Consider the following 21,746-nt stretch of genomic DNA (forward strand, 5'->3'; position numbering starts at 1 on the left):
TTCCCTGAGGAATCCCCTACTCCACAAGTGTGGGAGGTGGTTTTCACAAAGCAACTTGCTGCCAGGCCTGCTGCATATTTTAATTGCTAATGTGAATGTGCAGTGTGTATCCCAATGGAGAGCTGGTAACACACTCGAGATCTCAAGTTTAATTGGTCGAGTGCAATATTGACGTCTTGTATGCATTTCATGCTTGACATTAGTTGCTCCAACAGGGTTTAGAGGTGAAAGCAGAGCAGTCCAGACTGCACTGAAAATGGCTGAACAGAAACAAAGGGAACAAAGGTCCACAAGCAAGCCTAAAAGACAAGAAAGATGCTGTAAATAAAATTTTAGTGAATAAGGAAGAGGAAAACAAGTGTAAGTTAAAAGGCTACTGAGAAGAACAGAAAAGACTGGGAAAGCTTCCTGGAGGTGTTTTAATGTATGCTGGTGCTGAACAAAGAGGCTGGAAAGAACTGACAGTGAGCGTCTTCTACTAAAATATCAAAATACTAGTAAATCAGTATGTGTAGACAACTGGAGGAGTCTGCCACTTGAGGGGTGTTTAAAGGAGGCAAAGCCTGGGAGGTGTCCTGCCGGGCTGCAAAGGGCCAACGTGCTGAGCCTTATACTGCCAACACCAAGAACAGGCGTTAATGTCCGCGAGTTGTTGGAGGACAGGTACCCTACGGCTCCCGACTTATCCTGAGGTATCACAGGTGCTCTTCCTCCACAGATCTAAGAGCTCTTTTAGGAAGGGTGACATGACACAGCTATTACGTGTTTGCCTCTCTCTTGTCCTTCCTGAGCTGCAGCCCTCGAGTATGGACCCAGAAGGGCTCACATCCATTTAGTCAAGTGGGAACATTGTAGAGAGGTTGGTGCTGGTCTCTTCTCACAGGTAATTAGTGATAGAACAAGAGGGAATGGCTTCAAGCTGCAGCAGGGTAGGTTTAGACTGGACATTAGGAAAAAATTCTTCCCAGAAAGAGTGGTCAGACACTGGAATAGGCTGCCCAGGGAGATGGTGGAGTCACCATCCCTGAATGTGTTTAAGACTCGTTTAGATGTGGTGTTGGGGGATATGGTGTAAGGGAGAACTTTGTAGAGTGGGGTTGATGGTTGGACTCAATGATCCCAAGGGTCTTTTCCAACCTGAATGATTCTATGATTCTATGATTCTGTGATTCTATTATTCTACGAACATGAGATTTCAGCATCAGATTTCTTCTCTGAGATCCCTGCAGGTCTCAGAGGAGGTGTTGTTCTATACCCACACCGTCATAAGCCCAAGTTCATGAGTTGCTGCGAACAACAGCAGAGCTTTGCCTTTGCTTCGAGCAAAGAAGCTCTTCACTGCAGGCCCTCTCCCCATACAGCGGGGTCCCTTCCTCCTCCCTTTGCAACGCAGCAGTATATGCCAGTCTGCCCCATGAGAGTGGCATCACAATTTAAAACCACTTAGTGCAGTGTTAAACGCATCTTCTGCGGGATTTACTTGAGAATAACATGTGGCACGGCTGTACAGCGGTAAGCCAGGCTCCATTTTCATGACCAACTCTTTGCTGGACCACTGTGCCCAGCCAGTAGGCCACACTGGCCAGAGCTGGATATATACCCCTATATACAGCCCTGTAGCTCTTCGTGTACTGTGCCTTTCACTGTTTGCACCTCTGATTGCACACGACCAGCCACAGGGGTGTCTGCACCAGGTAACTTCTGCCTCCTCGGTGGCTGGGCTCCACACCCCCAGGCCGTCCCACCACCCCCGCGTCCTTCACTTCAGCTTAATGGGCAGCTGAAAAAAATGCCCCAGCCCCTGCCTATTTTACATTAGCATGGGAATGCTTTACTGCCCATGCTGTCAGGAGATGTCCTGGAGCTAAATCGCACAAGACAGCCACTGATGGATTATGGCACCCAAAATTAACATGAGGGATATTTATATTTTCACTGCCGAAGCCTTGGAATGAGTCCCTTTTTGTTTGGCAGCGCTCCCCCAGAACTGCATTAGAAAGCTGCTGAAGGCGAAGGCAGATGCTTGCAGAAAGTGAGTGCTGGCTTTGTTTACTAGGTTCTTACTCTCACAGAGAGGAATTCAGCCAGTTGCTTTGATCTTAAAGGTGACACCATTATTTTTCTGCCTTTCTTGAGCGAAAGCGAGCTCAGCTTTGGCCCCTTTTTCAAGCAGTTTTACTTGGGGACGCAATTTTCTGGGGCTGAGTCACTCTGAGCCTGTCTTTTTCTTGTCCCAGGACAGATTTGCACATGATTTTGGCTGTCTCCTGTCAGGAAAAGCTCTGTCAGAGGTCCTTGGTGGCCAACTCCTAACAAGAAAGTATGAAGTGGCTCAGTATGTCGTACGTGGAAGGATGCCAAGGCCAGTTTGTAAATCGGGGGCTGTCTGAGCAGCTCCACCAGCCGGGCTCTGCTCAGCAGCTCCGTCTGTGCCACGATGCTCTCTGCCCGGGGCTGGGGTCGCGGGGACGTCACACACCTGAGCCCGTCCCCTGTGAGCCAGGCTGGGATGTGCCACTGCCACCACTGAACCAGCTCCTCGGGTTTAGCCTGTTCTTTGTAAGGGGTGTACTATCTTTCTCTCCCGCTGCTCAAAACAAGAGCTCAGCAGGCATTTTAATTTTAACAAGCAACGGGAAGCAAGCGTGTTTTTAACCCGTGAGTCTGCAGCTGGTGTCAGAACATCTCCCTCACTCCAGGGGAGCAGGATGATGAGTAGCAGAAGCCACACACAGACCTGGTACCTGACCTGAGGACCCCGTGGCCCCAGCGGGCAGGACAGAGCTTTGTCCATCTGCCCCGCAGCGATGGCCTTCGCCCTCCCTGCCTGACTGTCCCCGGCAGTCGGCGAGCTGGCCTCCAGGGCACATACCATGCCACGTGGCGTTTTGGACTATTTTCTGTTTGGCTGAATTGCTAATGCCATAGTAATTACTTAGGAAAATTCCTTAATCAAAATCGTATTTGTGGAGGTAATGAGCAAATAGGTCAAGGAGATCAATGTGCCTTATAAGCAGGAGCCGCTTCCCTGAGCATCTGCAGAGCTGGCTGCCTTGAAGGACCATCGAGGGGGCCCAGGAGTGGTGGGGGCCGGGGTCCAAGGTATGTTTGAAGTGCAAACAGTCGAACCCAGACTGCCCTTTTGGGTGCTGGATGCTTGGGGGATGCTGCGCTACACCTCTCGGAGGGGGGCTTTGCCCAGCATAGCCCCAATTCCTTGTTGCTCAGCCTTCCAGGAGCGTATCGCTTGTAAGGAGATGCCCTTAGTCTCTGAATGGATCTGACCATCAGCTTCAGAACCCAGAGGTCTTAGAGGAAACCTGGTTCATAGAAGCTGTCCTGGATTCTTGGAAAGGTGAGATCAGTCAGACACTCGGAAAGTCCGAAACATTGCAAGCACAGAACAGATTTTCTCCAAGACTTCATATTTTAAACAACTAAATGCAAAGATGAAGTAGGTACTACTGAGACCTAAAACCCCAGTGAGGTGTTGAGTATCCCCAGTTAGCTCCCCATCCAATCGACAGCTTGCTGGCCTCCCTCTCACCGATGTTGGACATCTTTTCACTGGATTATTACCTTCATACAGTTAAGTCCCTGCTGTCAGCCTCAGACTTGAGAGTTCAGAATAATTCCACACCACATACGACCTTTTGTCACCTCACTGTACATCTTTTCTCAATCATTCAGAAACACACTGAGCAGCACACGTCCCAAAGCAGATCTTCTAGGACTCTAATCATTCACCCAGTGCAAAACCTGTTTGTTCTCATCTGTCGCTTTCTATCATTTAATCTGTTATTAATTCTTGAGAAGACCTTTCCTCTTATCCCACGGTATTCTCAAGCACTGTTGATGAAAGACCTCACTGACAATTTCCAAAGGAAAACGACTGCACTGCCTCAACAGAATCACTTCCATCCCCACGTCAGCCAACTCCTTCTCGGAGCGCCAGCAACCCCGTAACGCACGCGCTCCTTTCACAAAAGCCATCTTGACTCTTCTCCCTCGCTTTATCGTAATCCCTCACAGCGCACCTGCCCTACCAGCTCGTCTTTCACATTCCCAGCGCCGTCTCTAAAGCCTTTCTGAAGACGAGCATTGCATTTGCCACCTTCCCCTCGCCCGGCACAAAGGCTGATTAAATGGTTAGACTGTACTTCAGCGAAACTCAGCAGCTCTCCTTTAAAACCTCGAGTGAATATTGTCTGGTCCAGGTTTTTACCATTTCACTGATAAGATTTTATGCAAAACTTCATCGATTCTTCAGTTTTAGGGGGATCATCAGGAACAGCCCCTACACTCCATGCGGCAATCTCCTGTCCCCTGCCACCATGGAGACTACCAGTGCAAAGATTAAAATGTCAGTGGTTTTGTTTTACTTGAGTACCCTCGCATTTTGAATCTACGCATTGCCATAATTTTCTAGCAATCTCTGCCTGAAAATTTTCCCTCCTTTAGATCAAGGCATCAGATTACACAAGAAAAAAGGTAACATTTTTCGCTTACAAAGTCTACTTTCACCTAGCACAGGGGAGATTCCTGAAGCACACGTAACACCTGTCTGGGAGAAAGAGCTCCCTCAAGCTTAGCTTTGTCCCAAAAACTAAGGGCAATTACAAATTTGAGCCTCTGCAGCTCTGATAGGAAGGAACTTGGTTTTTAAAAAATCTATTTCTTTAGCTAAAGGAATTGATATAATTCAGCAACAGAAAACCAGGAGCAAAAGCAAAAAGAATCCCTAAACGTGTCAAAGCCAGACATTTTATTGCACGTGCTTCTTCCTGGGAGAGGACAAAAATACACACAAACCCAAACTGAAGTTAGCTGTGGTCCTTAATGCATTGCTGGAAAGCACACGGACACTGCCTTGAGAGGAAGAACCACCCTCCCTGCCCACTTTAGCCGTGTCCTGGGGAGGATTCACCTTCTCCAAAGGCATGGCAATGTCTGCGCTTTACCCTCTGTCTCCTGCCTACCCCTGAGTTGAGCCAACATCCCTCCGTTAGGCACTGACATGCCAACACCAGAGGTGCCAAGACATCAGTGCTAGTATGGAAGGGGAGACCCTTGGAACGCAAGCGGTGTCTCTAAGCTGCATGGAGAACCTGAAGGAGTGAGCTTGGCCATGAGCCTCTGAGCTTCTGCCATGCAGTGGGGTGTCACCAGAGACCCCCGTACGTGCTGCGGAAGGCTCCTCATGGAAGGTTAGTGCTTGTGACAGCCTCCATCTCCTGGTTTCTTGACACAGATGCCCTCACCAGCAGGGCAGAGGGCTTTTGCTAATTGAAAATGACCCATAAAAGGCTGAGCCCCTGATTTATGAAGGGCAGTGCAATTAGCCTCATAAACAATTCAAGAATGTAAATCAGGAAAGGGCTGGCTGGCAGCAGACAGTGAAACATTAATGATCTTACAGCTGCTCAAAGGTAAATATTTCATTAGCTCCACCAAGTATCATTCAGACAATTATGTTAAACTGATGTTCACAGGTGTCACCCTGCAACTCAATACAATGCTGGGCCCACGTCTGCGCAACCAGAACTAAATCCCCACCCGAGCATCTGGGCAGCCGGGGTCTGTCAGGTCCTAAAGAAGTGCATGTACCTGTCAGCCTGGACACAGGTGGATGTGTGTGCGCAGTATGGCAGCAAAAAGGCAAGAGCAGGAGTTCAGAAAGCAACACTTGTACTTCTGTGAAGAAGCCAGCACGCCCCAAGCTGCCACGGGATCTTGCCACAAGTGCCAAGGGCAAGAACACAGCTCTTCGTATTGAACTCATGCACACTAAAGAAGTCCAAGCATGGTTGGACCAAATGTCTGAAGATCACTGGGTTCTCCTAAAGAAAGGGAACTAGATCTACAGTGCAGAACCCTTGCTCTTCTGGCTATTAAATTGCATGAATTGAAAGGAGGAGGGCCCTGATCTTTCTCTCAGTGGCTCACTCCTCCAGACCAACTGTGTTGATCACCAGCACTGGTGTCCATGGCTTGCCCTGCCACAGGCACCTGCATTCCTTGCTCTCCAGTCATGTTGACCCTGAACCTGCCAGATGCTCACCATGGTGCTCACCCCCACGAGATCCTGGCTGAAGATTCGGGGGATCCTGCACAAAATGTTGATTTTTCACATTGCATCCATCCAAAATATCTTTAGAGAAACAGAGACAGACAGGCAGAGGAGCTGATGCAATAGCACATAAGGAAGTAGCAGTGAAACGCAGAATGGACAAAAAGGGGCTGAAGAAGCATGTGGAAGAAAAGTGATTAGATAAGCAGTATTAGAATTGTGCCAGGGCTGAAAAGCCATGGGGTATAGTCAGGAGTGATTGGCAGAAATGGTTTTGCCAGGACTCTCGGCTAAAAGAAAGCAGAACTTGAATTCTTGTATGGGACGTGCAACTGGACACTGCAGGAGTACCAGGGAGTCCACAGCAGTAACACCGCTGGGACACGAGGCACAAAAAGCCGTGTGCTCTTCAGAAGAGACAGAAGGAAGGGTGTAAGTGGCCAGGTGGGGAGGGAAAATTCAGTTTGACAACTGGGGTAAGACAAAATCTGCACAAATCAATAAAAAATGCTAGCCTGGATTAAAAAAAAAAAAAATCTGCTCAAAATCCATGGCTGAAATAATTATGGGGAAGATGTTAGAAAGGAGGTTACCACAGGACCTGATGCTTGCTGCAAACGTGCACAGCGGGACACAGGTTTCAATAGAAATCTTTGTGATGTTCTCGGTCAGATACGACTGAGAAGTGCGTCATTGTGGGAGAGTTTAACTCCCACCTCCAGACCAAAGAAATAATACCACTGCTAATAGGAAAGCCCGGTTATTTCTGGATGCAACATCTGACACGTTTCTCCATCAGCCAGGAGGGCCAGCGGAGGTTATGCTGCCTGGGACAGGGGCTTGGCTGCGAAATGCAGACCTTCCAAAAAGACTCCAGACAGAATATAGGTGTAACTTGACTTCCGAGAAAAAAAGAAAGATAAATTAGGGAGACAGTCTGGGACACCAGTGGACTAAAGGGCTTAGAATCTGAACTTAGGTAAACCTGGAATTTCCTCAAATCTTGAGGCTGAATCTGTCAAACCAAACCGAACCGAAGGTCTTGGCTGTGACAGATCTCCCACGATAACTCTCCAAAATCAAGGTTTATCCCTACTTTAGATGTGTGACTCTTTGCCTCATACAAAAAGTCTGGGGTCCTTGGTGGAGCAACTGCTCTTTGGTTGGGAAGTTGCAATTATATTTGTAGAAGACTCTTGAGGGCTGCTTTGCTGCTGCCTTTCCCTGTATCTCCAGACAGAAGCAGTGGGGAGTTTCACAGGCTGTCTCTGCACAGACCAGCCCCACCAGCCATACCACGGGCGACAGAGCTGCAGGACGTAGTCTGGGGCAACTACCTGCCCCTTCCAGCCATGGGCAGACAGTGCTGTTTTCCTTTTTTGTCAGTCAAGAACTTATCGCCCTGCTCAGATGGGAGTGATTCAGCTTCAGCACCTGCCACCTACCCAAGGGCAAAGCCTCACAGGGTCTGCAGGCTATCTGAAGAGGGTATGAGAGTTGATGTTGGCTTTTCAGGGCTGGTACAAGGCACCGTCCTGCATTCTGACAGCCTCCTGAAGGACAGGGCGATCTCCCATGTGATCTCGCAGATGTCAAGTGACAGCCCCGGTGCTACACAATCGCTCTCTTGCATGGCAGATGGTATAACAACAACTCACTACAACTCGTCTAATCCCTCATTACAACTCTCCCACCCATAAGTCATGTGAACAGCAAGCGTTGATCAGAACCTATACTTGTCCACCTGAATCCTTTGATGGGCAAGTCCATTCAGAACCATGACTGGCAAGTGGAGAGTGGAGCCAAGTGGAGAGGTAAGTGGAGTCATTAGTCCAGCTCCTACTGCTGCCCTCGGCCACAGCAGAAGAATTGAGGACAAAAAAAGAAAGGACAGTAAGGTAGGTGACAGGAAGGCTCCTCTTCCATGTTAGCATCTCCAGCCACGTCACACCTGAACTCCTACGGGATCACTCCTGTACCTCTTAGATGCTCATCAAGGAGGACAACCCACCCACAGCAAGTAGCCTCAGAAGCGAGAGGACATCAGCTCTCTCTGTGCTGCAAGGTTCTGCCAGCGCCAGGCACTGAAGTGGTGCAATGAGGGCAGTCAGAAACCTGGACACATGGAATAAGAACCTCTGAGATCCGCAATGACCAACCCCAAGGCAGCAGTGGGACACTTCAGAGATGGAGGCAGTTGGAGCTACCTGACTACACGCTGCACATCAGAGCCCTTTCAACTTCCCCGCCCCCGCCCTGCTTCCTGATCACTGAATATATTAATACCTAAGTAGGATTTAATAGAAAAACTTTTTCTGCTGAGCTGTGCAACCTGGATGCCACACTCACTGTCTGTGATCTCAGGCAGCCTGCAGCACTTCAGTTTGCTTAATGCTGCACTTAACCTACAGCACGGACACATCTCCACACCTTTCCTGCATCCTCCAGTCATCACAAAGACTAATTCTTTGCAGAGTTCCCCAAAGACCCTTCCTGTAAGGGCCATAACACTGCTTGCTGCAAGGAAGATGGGATGTGTAGGTACCGGAATTTTGAGTGCAGGCTGCCTATGTGAAGAGTACCGGGATCTGGCACATTGTCCCGGGAACGACTGGGATTTCAGGTCCCTCTGGCAAGCATGATGTAGACAGTAGAACTGCACCCTGCCCATGGAGCTTGCTGAGAAATGCTTTCTCGGTAGGAAAAGCTGTGGATCCAGAGAGGAGGGTTGTGAAGTGAAAGGAAGTGCCACAGAGGCTGCATTACTGCAGCTGGGAGACATTGGGTAGAAAGTCACGGATTTGGTAATTCGTATTTATCTTACTGCCTTTTCAGAGAGGTCATTCCGGGCACTGGGGCCCTGCCCTGTGACTGGCAGCATCTGAACATCTCACATGGGGTTTGTTTTAGAGAGCAACAGTTACCCACAGAAGTGATTTAACACTAGAAGATAGAAGTGTTGGCACAGCGGACAAACGAGGGACAGATTTGGGGAGAGAGCTGCAAAAGGCCATCCACGTATATTAGAATTATTTTCCTGAGAGGGATTTGATGAGATGTGAACTCCATTATTTGTTAATGTTGCAGTACAGAGCCTTGTCCAAAGCCCTGGAGAGTCAGAAGGAATCTTTCCATTAACTTCTCTGATTGTAAGTGAGATTGTGACAGATGTACTCCCTTTTCTTTCCTCCTCAAATATTTTAAATCAAACAGAAAAAGTAGTTAGATTTGTCCTTTTACAGAGGAGGGCATGGCTCCCTCTTAGGTATGCTCATATAAATAGCCAGTTGGGAGTCTTTTCAGGTACCTGCAACAAGTAAGACGATCTGAGAGTAATACAGCTCCAGAGAAGGGGAAGTGAGGCAAGACCCACTAAATTCCCAAGCCACACACGCGTGGTTGGCATGCCAGAAGGAACAGGGGCTGCACCAACAATAAAAGCTGCTTGCAGCCAATGATAAAAGTTGCCACAAGACCTTCAACATGAGGCAAACCTTCCTGGCATCTTTCCATCTACAAACAATCTGAAAGCCACCAGAAAACACCCTCGGCATATCCCAGAGGGTGGGAATACCCTGAAGACATGAGTGTTGCGAAGGAGAAGCCAAGGTGCCTCATGTAGAGAAACACTGCCGAAAGAAATGGGAAGGCAGCCCTGCAGACTCTTCCTCCTCCCTTTGCTTGGCCGAGCAGAGCTTGAGACAGGACAATATGAGACAACTGGCTATGCCTTTTATGATTTAAATGCCTAAAACAAAACACTAATCAACTAGGTTTTCAGAGACTTGAGCAATGTCTTCTGCTGGTGATGCTCCGGCTTCCCCTAGCCAGGGTCTTGCTAAATCTCCAAAACCTGCACATCTGGATGTCAGATGAGCTATTCCTTACATACCCAAAGACCGATTTATGAGAAGTTAACCATGACTTCCCCAGTATCACCTCTGTTCTCACACCTCCGTAAGCTGAGCTGGTAGTTTTCCATGGCAAGGCTGCAAGAGTGAGTTACAGCTTTGCAAAGCCTGTGCGCCACTGCCCTTCATGGATGCAGTGGCCAGTGGTCAGCTCAGGAGTTCACTGCCTCTGGTGATAATGCCAGGAATAAAGTAGTGAACATTTGTTTCAGTACATTTTTGCATAATTTTGAAGTCAGCAAAGTCAACTGGGCAGCAAAGGAAGGAAGCTGATGAAAGCAGAGCATAGACTGCGTTGCAGTATTTGGGCAGGGATCCAACAAGAGGGGAAGGAAAGTTTACTGATTACGGCACATTCTCAATGGAGTATTGCTTCCAGCTCCTCACCTCTGTTTACACTTCTATAGAGCGTGATAGGATCGGCAATCGTGAAAAGGGGGAAGCTCAACATGTAGAATGGCCTTATAAAGATTTCATTCTTCACAGTGTCAAAAGCAGCTAGTTGCATTACTTTGTGGAGGCCAATTTAATTGTTGTCAATACCAGTTGCAAATTGGCTTTAACATTTTAAATTGATGTTTTCTGTAAACTGCTCTGATTAATGGAAGAAAACATTGTGTTTCTGCCTTTCATCTGAAGATCTAATGCATTTTACAAACAATAATTGATCTAGTAAGACACAGAGGCAGACAGGGAGAAGTAAACCTGCTACAGAAATTATTTTACCCTTCCACAGTGCCCAGTAGAGCTGCAGGGTGGTACAGGACAGAGCAGTGGGCTTAGCTGGGTTTTTCACCCAAGGAAACTTCTGAGCAGGTTAAAACTGAAATACCTTAACTGCAGGCAGAATTGTTTTGATTGTAAAATGCCACCATGGTGTCAAATTTGAGTTCTGGAAACTCCCAAACCCACTGGCATGAACCTCAGCCCAGTTAATGTCAAAGTGCACATAGCTTTGAAGGTGCTGATGATAGTCAATCCCAGTTGGTCACCAAGTTCCCAGAACGTCTACGCACATGCTCTCCTCTGTACTTGCCCAGAGGCAACCTCTAAAACTCCTACCAGAGGCTGTGGTTAATGGGACACAGCTCAGTGGTTACAAGTTCAGCGCTGCCGAAACAGGGCGATCCCTCTCAGCCCCACTCCTTATGGCAATCCTATGTTTCATCACACATTGAATGACCTCTTCCTGAGCTGACTTTGCTGGGTTAATGAGTTAAACCAGCTGATGGAAGGATGTGACAGCACCAAAGTCAGCACACAGGGCAGAAGCCATGGCAGGAGAGGATGTGAGAAGGACTGAGACCTCTGCTTCAATGGCAGAAGAGCCATTAGGCTAACTCAACTGGCCATGAGACTGGAGATTGAGAGGAAGAGTGGACAAGCCTGAAGATTCAAATCAAGAAACCAGTCAGGGCTCACATCAAAACTCAAGCAGGACCATGACTCCCCTTGCCTACTGCATCCTCAAGCCCCAGGTGACTTGCTGCCCTGTCATTGCTGGTGCTGGGGCTGAGCTCTGAGTTGCCCCCCTGCCCCCCTTGTTTCCCAGGTGCTCACAGTTGTGGTCATGTCATCTCAGCACTCGCTAGGTGCCTGGGCAGATAGTGAGTGCTGAGGTGGCACCACAACAACTTCAGCTCGGACACAGAGTGCTCTCCAGGGAACGGAGAATCTCCCAATCCTGCCCTTTCTCACAGCTCTCCAAAGTCTCCAGAATACCTGTGCCAGATACCGGCTCTAATGGCCCTCTGCTCCTGATCCTTGCCCAGATCTGGAGGAGGACGACAGAGCACGGAGTGAGGGGAACCACCTGGCTTAAACGTCTTTCCTTCCTGTCACCCACAACACAGACTTTGTAACATGAGCAACATGGGACAACGGCATTAACTGGACTTATTAGGTATTACACTCCAAAACTCTTTACATCTCTGCTTTTGTATGTTTTGCGAACAGTATTTCCTTGCCATTTCCAATCCAGCTGTACAGATTCAGGAATTGGGAAAGCATCCAAGTGCATCAGGTTGGACCTCCTACACACACAGAGTATCCATCCTCCAGCAACTCCTCCTCACTGCTCCTGGTCAGTGTCCCTGTGACACTCCTGCACCCGTCAGTCATGCTTCCCATGACCTCACAGCCCCATCAGCCCCAGGGTTTGCTCCTAAACCCAGCAAACGTTACAAAAAGTGGAAGCCCGGTTCTGGGAAGGAGGCCCATGTGTGGCAGACAAGCGGTGGGGACACGGGCAGCTGATACTGCTGCACAGCATAATCTGGGGCATCACCCAGCATGTTGCAGCACATGGCCATGGCCACTGCCACTCCGTCCCCCACAGTGTGCAGGGCCCTGGCTGGTTACACACCTGAACAACCTGGGATTGTTCAGCCTGGAGAAGAGAAGGCTCCAGGGAGACCTTAGAGCCCCTTCCAGTCCCTAAAGGGGCTACAGGAAAGCTGGGGAGGGACTCTGGATCAAGGAGGGGAGCCATAGAATGAGGGGTGACAGTTTTAAACTGGAAGAGGGGAGATTTAGATGAGATCTGAGGAAGAAATTCTTTGCTGTGAGGGTGGCGAGCCCCTGGCCCAGGTTGCCCAGAGAAGCTGTGGCTGCCCCATCCCTGGAGGGGTTCAAGGCCAGGTTGGACGGGGCTTGGAGCAACCTGGGCTGGTGGGAGGTGTCCCTGCCCAGAGCAGGGGGTGGCACTGGGTGGGCTTTAACGTCCCTTCCAACTCAAATATTCTATGATTCTATGATTAGACTCCCAGTCACTATTTCCACAGTAATGCCTCTTCTCCACCGGAGCACACTGCCAGAAAAGCCCACTTCAATTAATTTCCACGTTCTCCATGTATTTTGTTGTATTGTTTTCAGCAGGTTGAGTTTCACTGTGAGGCTTTGTTTCAAAGTAAATCTATATGTTTAATCCTCTCTCCTGCTCACAACTTGCATTACTCTCTCTTAAAAAAAAAAAAAATGTTGTTACCATAGTAACATACAGTTTCTAGACATCGCTGTGGACGATAAGCGCTGCTGTGCCTGGCCTTGTGGCTCTGGGACTGCACTCTGTCGAATGAACGCTAAACTCCACCAAAACACTTTTAGCAGGCACCTGATATTTATCCTGTAGCTCTGGATGTTGCCACTGGGTCGCGGCTGTGTGGTTCCTGTGAGTACCAAGATGTTGTACTTATAGATGTGTATATACACCCACACTCCACCTACACGGTTTTTGGCCGCAGCAATCACACTTTTTCTTTTTTTTTTTACTTTTTTTTCCAGTTTTTCCAAATTTGTCACTTGTTAGCTCTTTTGACACATGAAACCTTGACATCAGCCATGGGAGATATTTGGACTTGAGATACAAGAAACTGTTGCAAATGCATTTTATTTTCCAGCAAGTTCACTGGTAAACATATTTGCAGTGGGGATATTTTGCTGTCCCATGTGTCTTGTTAGTGGGGCATAGTTTACCCAAGGGTTCTTTTTCACAGATTACCCTAAAACTTTACAGCTCAGCAGAACACCCAGGAGACCAGAATAAAGCAATAACCAGAGGCAGAAGTCGGTGCAGCCCCAGCCTCGCCGAGGGGAGGAGGATGCTGCCTGGCTCAGGAGGGCGCTGGGATCGTCAGTGTTGGTGGGCAGCACGTGTTGAATCCCTGTGGCTGCTCATGATCAAACATCCCCAGGTCCTAACCTCGGGCAGCAACGGAAGAGGGAGGGAGGATGTCCAAACCAGCAAGATTAAGGAAGGATAAGCAAAGAAACACCTAAGAGTTAAAAAGATCTGTTTGGAATCCGGGCGATTAAGCTCATTGCATTGTAGCTCATCCACCTGACTTTCTGGCCCATCCCTTCTCTTGTGTTTCTTGGATTGCAAGTACTTTGGGACAAACTCTTTGCTTTCCAATGCAAGTGTAAAAGCTCTCACTTGCTGTTAGGATACAGGGTTGAAGGCGTCGGGTCTGTGCCCATGCGGTGGTGCAGGACGAAGCATCCCTGAGCATTCAGAGCAGGACTAAAGCACACGCTGCGGCACACATCCCCTGAGAGGAGCCGACCTGAAGGGTGTTTGCAGGGCAAAAGTGCTCTCAGTACCTGGGCAAAGTGCATAAATTACTCAGGGACGCATATTTACAAGGTTTTAGGTATTTATTTTGGAGTCAAGGGAAGATGATAACCCAACACCTTTTGAAGCAAGGCCCTTATCCTCTCTGTGCTCCACATCCCCACCTGTAAAATGAAGACTGGCAATGCCACAGAGGGTGGGAGCTGCTCTGGTACGACTAATGGTGAGTGAACACCTATGATGTCTAACACTGCACAGACTGTTTATGTCCTAAATAAGCAAGAAACCTAGATCCTTCACACCGAAGAAGACAGCAGCTGGTGTCCTCTCTTAGTTGCCCAGTTCAGGCAGCTTCTACCTCTCCCCACTCTGCTGGACCGCTCCTCCCTTTTGGCAATGGTATTTTGGATGCCAGGACACTGAGTAACTCTTACCCTCAAAATGTTCTGAGACAGAAATATCTGACATTTTCTGGCTGCTCAGAAAGCGCATTAACTCATTTGGGAGTTACCTGGGTGGGAAAGCTATGGGAAGCATCGGGACTTACTGTAACAGAGGTGTGCTTGGAGGAGAAAGCGGATGGAGTGGCACTGAACTGCCTTGTCTTCTACAGGTCCTAGAGGTTTCAAAGCTGGTCCTGTTTCTTTCTTTTCAAACGTCAGTGAACGGCAACAGGAGTACGGAGAAAAGAAAAAGCCCATTTGCAGAACTCTCTGGGTGTTTTCCAAGTGGTTTCCCTAATTCTTCACCCGCCTGCACCTTAACTAGTTTCTTACAACAGAGCACAGGGGCTGTAAAACGCTACTGTGGGGACTGGGGGATCATTTTACACCTGCTTTGTATTCCCCTGAACAGCTGTAAATGACAACACAAACTGTGAAGCAGCAGGGAATTTGAACTCCTTCGACATACATTTCTGCACTGATCCTCAGTAAATTAATTCAAATAGTTGCTGGGGATTTGGGGGAGAAGCTGGAGAATTCAATGAATGAATGAAGGACGTAATTTGAAGCAGAGACCAGCTGGAGACGTGGGGGAAAGGAGAGAGGGGAAAGGAAGAGGGATGGAGAGGGAGAAGGCACGTACAGCCTGGAGGCGATCTGAGAAGCCGACCGCCCTGGCTCACCCTGGTCTTTAGAAAAGGGCCAGTGCCCGTGCTGAGCCGGTAGCCCAGGGAGAGCGGGGCAAGTGCTGCGATCTCCTCCCCTATGCCACGATGGGGATGGAAGTACTCCCCATGCTGGTCTGCCTACATTTGGCTAGAGATGTTAGCTACAGTTTCCATAAAGATTAAAGGCCTCTCCCGCATTTGTTCACATTCAGAACAAGCCCAGAATATGCCTCTGGCTGGAAGGCGCTGCTGAAAACAGCACTTTGAATACATACATCTCTGGAACATCCTGACTCAAATGGCTTATTAAAAGCCTTCCCCAGATATATCAGGCGAATCAGAGCGCTAGCCTGTGTTGTTTGCTGCATTCGAAGTGCTAATCCTGTCAATAAGCTGCTCCTCACACCTGCAGGTACCCCCGTCCCTGGCTCAGGTGAATGGCGGAAGAATTTTCACACTGGAAAATTATCTCAGTTTCCCCCTGAGGTCAGCTCTTCGCTGGCACATCTGGAGCTGGTTTCAGACCAGTGTGTTCTGTTGGTGAAGCAATTTGATGTTCTGAGAATTAAGAGGCCAAAAGAATATAAAACTAGGCCAGAGTCTTTTCTCCAGCAAGTACAAAAAAAAAAAAAGAAAGAGTCTTGTCATTGCTCTTACAGTTGCCTCCTGATCCTGGAGACAGTCAGAAGCAGCACAATTCCAGGCACGGATTTTACCCACCTGCCTCACGATCAAGTAGGTGACACCCGGGGACCCTCCACTGCCGCAAGTATTGCACAGTGGCAGCAAGGACATCCTTGTCCTGAACATATTTGGAGAGATTCTCCTCCCACACACCTTCCCACCTCAGTCTAACGGTTCCGAGTACCCCTCTCCCCCAGGCTGGCCATGCTATCAAGGTGAATTGTACAAAAAAGAGCCAGTGGGGAAGAGCCAGAATGAGACTGAGAGAACAAAGGATCAATTCAGACCATGCGTTGTCCTGAGGCACCACAGATTTGTACCAGCTGTGAGACTGGGACACAAGCCTCCCTGACCCATAGGGATTTACCTAAACCAAGCCCCCGTCCCATCACTATGATAGCAAAACGCTGATTTACACCCACCAAAGGTCTGTTTCAAATGCTTACGTGGAGTCTTTTGTGGTTTGGTCTCAGTTTGGGAAACAGCAATGAGACGGCTACCTGCATGACTGTTGGTCCTGAGCTGGCTATCCATCCACCACCAGGGCAGTCAGGAAACTCCCATCTGACAATTTCTGCGGGGACTGAATCTTGCAGCTGCTTTGCTCAGCCACATTTTGGGATGAAAGCAAACCAACCCCTTGCACCTGACTTTCGGAAGGCCTTCAAATATGGCATAAGGACGGTATTGCAGGTAGTCATCTCAGCCGAGAATCTAGTCTTAATTTTTCCACTAATGCTAATGTCCATCGGCATCACTGCCACAGGAACTGCCCTCATCTTTTCTGACACATCAGTTGACTGTGGACCTTGCAGGAGTATTGCCTCTGGCTCAGGCTCTCTCTCTTGTGCCAAGCGCAGCCCCTTCCTCTACGGGAGCATGTTGCTGCTTATGTATGACGTTTTCCAAGCCCGCAGGAACTACTGACCTTTCTCCCATCTGTCCTTATTCTTGTCTATGTTTGCTGGCCATCCACCGAACAACTGAATGGCACTGACCTTCACAGGAGATGTCAGGACAGATAACGTGGCCAAGGAGAAAAGACGGGGGAAATGTTGCCAGCGTTTTCCTTCCAACATCCCTAAAGGTGCTACTGTGATGGAGACATCAAAAATGCCAATAGGTAGCTAGATGAGATGGATTTCCTGTAATCTCAGATTCATCATATCTTACCTGTTACTCACAATAGCAAGCAGTGAACTAACGAGAGGTCTGTGTGGGCTGGAGCCGCGTTCCTGTCTACAGAGAGTGCTGTGGCTCATACTAATTGGGTGGTGCACAGCTGGAGCGGTGTGCCCTGGCCCAAGCAATCTGTAGGCACGGCTTTCAGCTTTCCTTATCTGCAAAGAGCCTACCACCGCCCAAACAGCAGCACTGTATAAAAGCAATGAACAGAAATGTCAGTGGAAGTGAGGGTGGGTGGAAGGGGAGATGAACCGTCCCCTGCTATCCCAGAAGGGGAGTTTGATTCTCAGAGGAAAGCAAAAGTGGCAATAATCTCTGCAGAGATGCTCTTCAGGCACTTGGGACCCTCAAGCTTGGCAGAATCCAGTGTGGGAAATATACTCTGCTTCTGATAAATAGCTGGCTCCCACAAGACCTGGGGAACATGGCCATTTTAAGGTAGTACACTGAAGCCTTCTTGAAAACCAGCTGCCTTGTCTGAAGAATGATAATTGTCCCCATGTCTAGGGCAGAGACACCTACTTCTCTTTTTCCCTTCAATAAGCATTAGGTACACCTGGGTTCTTCTATCTCAAAGCTCAACAGAGAAGTACAGACTAAACCTAACACCAGGCCCTCCTGTCCCACTGCAGAGCTCTGAAACTACCTGCTGGGAAGTGCCTGGGCAAACACACTGAGGACTTTGCCTTGGTCTTGAGCCCTCCTTCAGGCATCTGTGACAGCTGGAGAGAGGGACCATGGCTTGGTGGACTACCAGAGCAAGCTGTACGTTCCCACCCTGTGATGTCCTGCTGCCACCATCTGAGGGCTGCCCGAGTGCTTGCGGGACGGGTAGCAGTGGGGAGGTGGAGATGGGACTCCTCTCCACCCTGCATCGGGAAACACCAGGCAAGTGAAGCGCCGCAGGCATGCCCTCAGCAGCACCTGCGCACGCCGCCTTGTTGGACTCTGCTGCCTCCAACGCAGACCACCTCAATTTGTCACTGTCACCCACAATCATTTTGTTCACTGACACCAAACAAGCCTAATGGAAAAATGAAGCCATGGTTTATTTAGCAAGACTTAAGGGCACCCTTCCAGTTATAAGTTTGGAAACAAAAGTTTCAAGTAAAACAAATATAAAACTCAATCTCAGCCTGTATGTAACAACTATAGTCCTGCCTGGTTGCTTAACCTCTCATGCTACAGAGTCCTGAAACAAACCACAGACAGCAGACCTGACACTTCTGCAAAACCCTACAGCCGTGGTCTTCTAAAGCCAATCCGCAGCACCAGTGAGCAGTGCTTTTCCTGGATCTTGCTACTACATGCTACTGCCTCTATTTTTTCCCCCCAGCTGTCCCTCATTTATCTCTTTTAATTTCCTTTCTTCCCCGCACCCTCCAAAAGCAAGTATGGATGGTGACCCCTCTTCTACTTCCATACCGGGGCTGACCCGCTTTATTCTAGCTTAACGTGCTATAACCCGTTCTTGTTCTCCAACTTTTACTTCCCTCCCAACCTGAAAGATTTTATCTGTCACTTATACAATTTCCTGATTACCACAATAATCTGAAGATTAGCTGAGTAACAGAGTATAGTTATGACAGAGCACTGCCCTATTCTGCAAATGGAACGGTATAAAAAACATTAACTCTATAGCTGTTTTATGAGCTCATGATCTTTTGTAAGTGATTAGTTTTCTGTCTTATATGATATATGAGGACACGTTAATAACGGACACAACTGAGCCAGGAACAAGTTCTTTTGGGCAAGCTGCAAGCGCAAGTTTTCCCTTCCCAGCTTTGGCAAGGGCTCAATGTGACATTGGGTCCAACTGGCTGCCCCCAGGCAGAAGTGATCAATTACCCCTACAGCTGCCAACGGCTGTGGAAGGCTGTGCTGGAAGTGAAGTCCCTCTCCTTTGTGGCTGGGTTCGTGAGTATCTTGTCTTGGTGGGCTCCTACTGCCTGTGCACTGCCTATTTCAGCCCTGACTGGACTCTGATGGCTCTTCTCCTTCGCACGATGTGGGCAAACATACAGACAAGCAGAGGCTGAACGAACAGACCATCATATTTAACAGCATGCCTCTTCCTTCCCAGGAATTGTGCCTTGCTCATCTCATGTCCCAGTCCTCGGCAAGGACCAAGCAGGCTCCTTACCAGGTGCTGTCACTTTGTACTGTACTAGCACCCCACTCACAATACCCGTGCTCTGGTCCTTGCACCCTTGTTTGCCTCCACTTAAGGAGTAGTAAGTCTTCAAAATGCCCATTGGAGCCATCAGCTACCGACAGACACCAGAGAAGAATACTGCAATTAGCAGTTCCCCTCAAACAAACCTTCCCATTCGCCTCTTCTCAGACTTGTCAGTGCCTAAAAAATGACACCTAAATCAGACTTCCAGTATCCAGCTGGTCTCTCCTGCTGCAAGCAAAGAACTTCGTCTGCATCTTGGTTCAGGATGTGCCTGCCGTAACTGACCAACGGGAGCCCACGGGAAGAGACGGGGTGTCTTCAGGAAGGGATTCATCTCATCGCAAGGATTATGTCAGAGGCATTCTCTGATGGTGCCTGTACCTGCTCACTGGCCATAAATCCTTTTCTATCCTGGGGCAGAATCACACATCCTCTCAAGAGCCAGTCCCAAGCCCTAGATATGCAAAAGCACCGTCTTCTTCCACAGTCACCTCATGTACCGTTCTCCAGCTCAGCATTTTATTTTACAGGCGTAACTCTCTGGCATACAAAATTACAGGGTTCACTGGCCTCTGAGTGAAAATTGGAGAACGAAGAAATCCTTCTTAGTTCTCAGGGAAATTATTTTGCTCCCAGCAGCAGGGGAGGCTTCCAGAGAACACGGTCACCTGGTCCTGTCTCCATGTGGCGATACACATTGCAGCAAAACCCTCCTAATAGTCACCGCAACGAGGGAACGGAAACCAAACAGTGACCGCCCTCAGCCACGGGCCGGTTCCACAAAGAGCAGAGCACATCGAGCCCTGCAGGTCGTGGAGCAGTCTCAGGTCTTGCTAGCTTCTTTCAGAAGCTTCCCCAGCAGGAACCATTAGCAAAACCCACTCTGATCGCCGGGTGACACAGGGCAGGAAACGCCACCCAGAAACTTCCATGTGAAGCTGAATAGCTTGTGACGGAATGAGGGCATATCTTTGAGGCACACATCCAGTTGCAACCGAGAGATGGCAAGTGATGGCAAGTCTACCACATCCCACTTAACAAAGGTGGTCAGGCAACCATTGAGACGTTGTTTTGACAATTATCGATATCTGAAGCATTAAATAAATCAGAACAGCATCTTTACCTAAGAGGTTGGCATCCTTGTGCCACTGGGGAAATCCAGGCAAAGAGCAGTCAAATGATTTGACCAAATTCACCCCGTCAGCAGAAGCTGGAAAAAAAATTGCGTGTCCCAATTCCCAGGCCAATGCTCCTGGAGGACCTCAGGCCAGTGTCTTTAAGCTTCTGGGATACCCTCTAGGTCACCTTCCACACTTTCCTCTCAGAACATGCCTAGAGTGCACCTGAATGACTAAGGTGTCCCCAGTTCTGTGGATTTCTTTCTTCTCAGCTGCTGTGTGCAGAGAGCCCAATTACGCTTTACTGCACGTGTTTTGTTGGAAATACACCATGTTCCAAGCTTAATACAAGCATTTTGGTATAAGCTGAATTTATACCTCACTGATTCTGAATTTGTAAAATGCCTAGAGAGAACAGCCACTCTGTTCAGCAAAAACCTTAAAGAATCATCACCACTGATCCTTGCACTCCTCTGCTCTATCTGGTTGCCTTCTAAAGCCATTTTAGGTTTAAAAAATCCACTATTGCAAAGTGTGATGTTCTGCTGACTTCTAACATACCGCTGGTACAACCACCTCTGAAGAGGGAGAGCAGGAAAGCAGCACTTACCTGGGTTACTTTTGGAGGTGCGCACCGGGGTGTAATGGTTTTTGGAAGCTGTCCTGACGGGGGTGTTTTCTTTGGGGGAGGTATCTATGGCCGAGATAGTCTCTCTTTCACAGTGTGCTATTGGGATTGGTCCCTGCTGCCTTAAGATGTCAGCCAGAGCCCTGGGGAGAGAGAAAGAGGGAGAAAACGTATTTTCACACAGTAGCTAGAACGGCATTCAGTATTTTCACTTCCACAGTCACTGTACAAATCCAGCAGTAGCTGGATTTCCACCATAAACAGAAAAAAGCAAAAATAACAAAAAAAAAATATGGCTTAAAAGCTCAGTTTCTTTTTTGTGTGTCTGCTGCATGTATTTAGAGGTTTGCCTGGCTATTGTTTAGTTTTTCACATGCTTCCACTAATTCACTTCACCCCAGGGTTATGTTCTCTCTCCATCATTTCCCTTGCTGTCAGTGACAGTGCAGATGAACCGCTCTCCAAAGCATAAAGCACTGCCTTCATAAAGAGTCACCGCTGAACATGCCAGAGCCCAAAGACTCAGGCACTGTGATCTTCTAAAGGTTACACCAAAACTGCCCTGCCCAAAGCCAAACTTCTTTAAAAGTGAATCAAATTAGGAGTCCAGTCCCTATACTCTTTAAATCCTCGTTTTTTTCTGCAAGAAGCTCAAAAGACAGAAGCGGTAGTAGTGGGTTTCTTAAATGAGAACCAGCAGTCCAGAAGAAAAGGCTTAAACAGTTTTCATGGGTTAATGTCAACACAGCCATTAGCCTACCTTTAGCTTTTTGTCCATTAGGGATTTC

At 48.4% G+C, this 21,746-nt stretch overlaps 1 protein-coding gene across 3 annotated transcripts in view; it reads right to left on the reverse strand.

Moving 5' to 3' along the window:
• The window catches only part of SHISA6 (shisa family member 6), a 272,644-nt gene that overhangs the window by 234,998 nt on the left and 15,900 nt on the right, over window positions 1–21,746 (reverse strand). For all 3 annotated transcript variants that reach the window (XM_074607622.1, XM_074607621.1, XM_074607620.1), the window contains exon 3: window positions 20,941–21,101. In XM_074607622.1, coding sequence (XP_074463723.1) covers window positions 20,941–21,101 — 161 coding nt within the window. The remainder of the gene's footprint in view (window positions 1–20,940; window positions 21,102–21,746) is intronic.

This window comes from Larus michahellis, chromosome 14 (assembly GCF_964199755.1).
Source record: "Larus michahellis chromosome 14, bLarMic1.1, whole genome shotgun sequence".
In the NCBI taxonomy this organism is placed as follows: Eukaryota; Metazoa; Chordata; class Aves; order Charadriiformes; family Laridae; genus Larus; species Larus michahellis.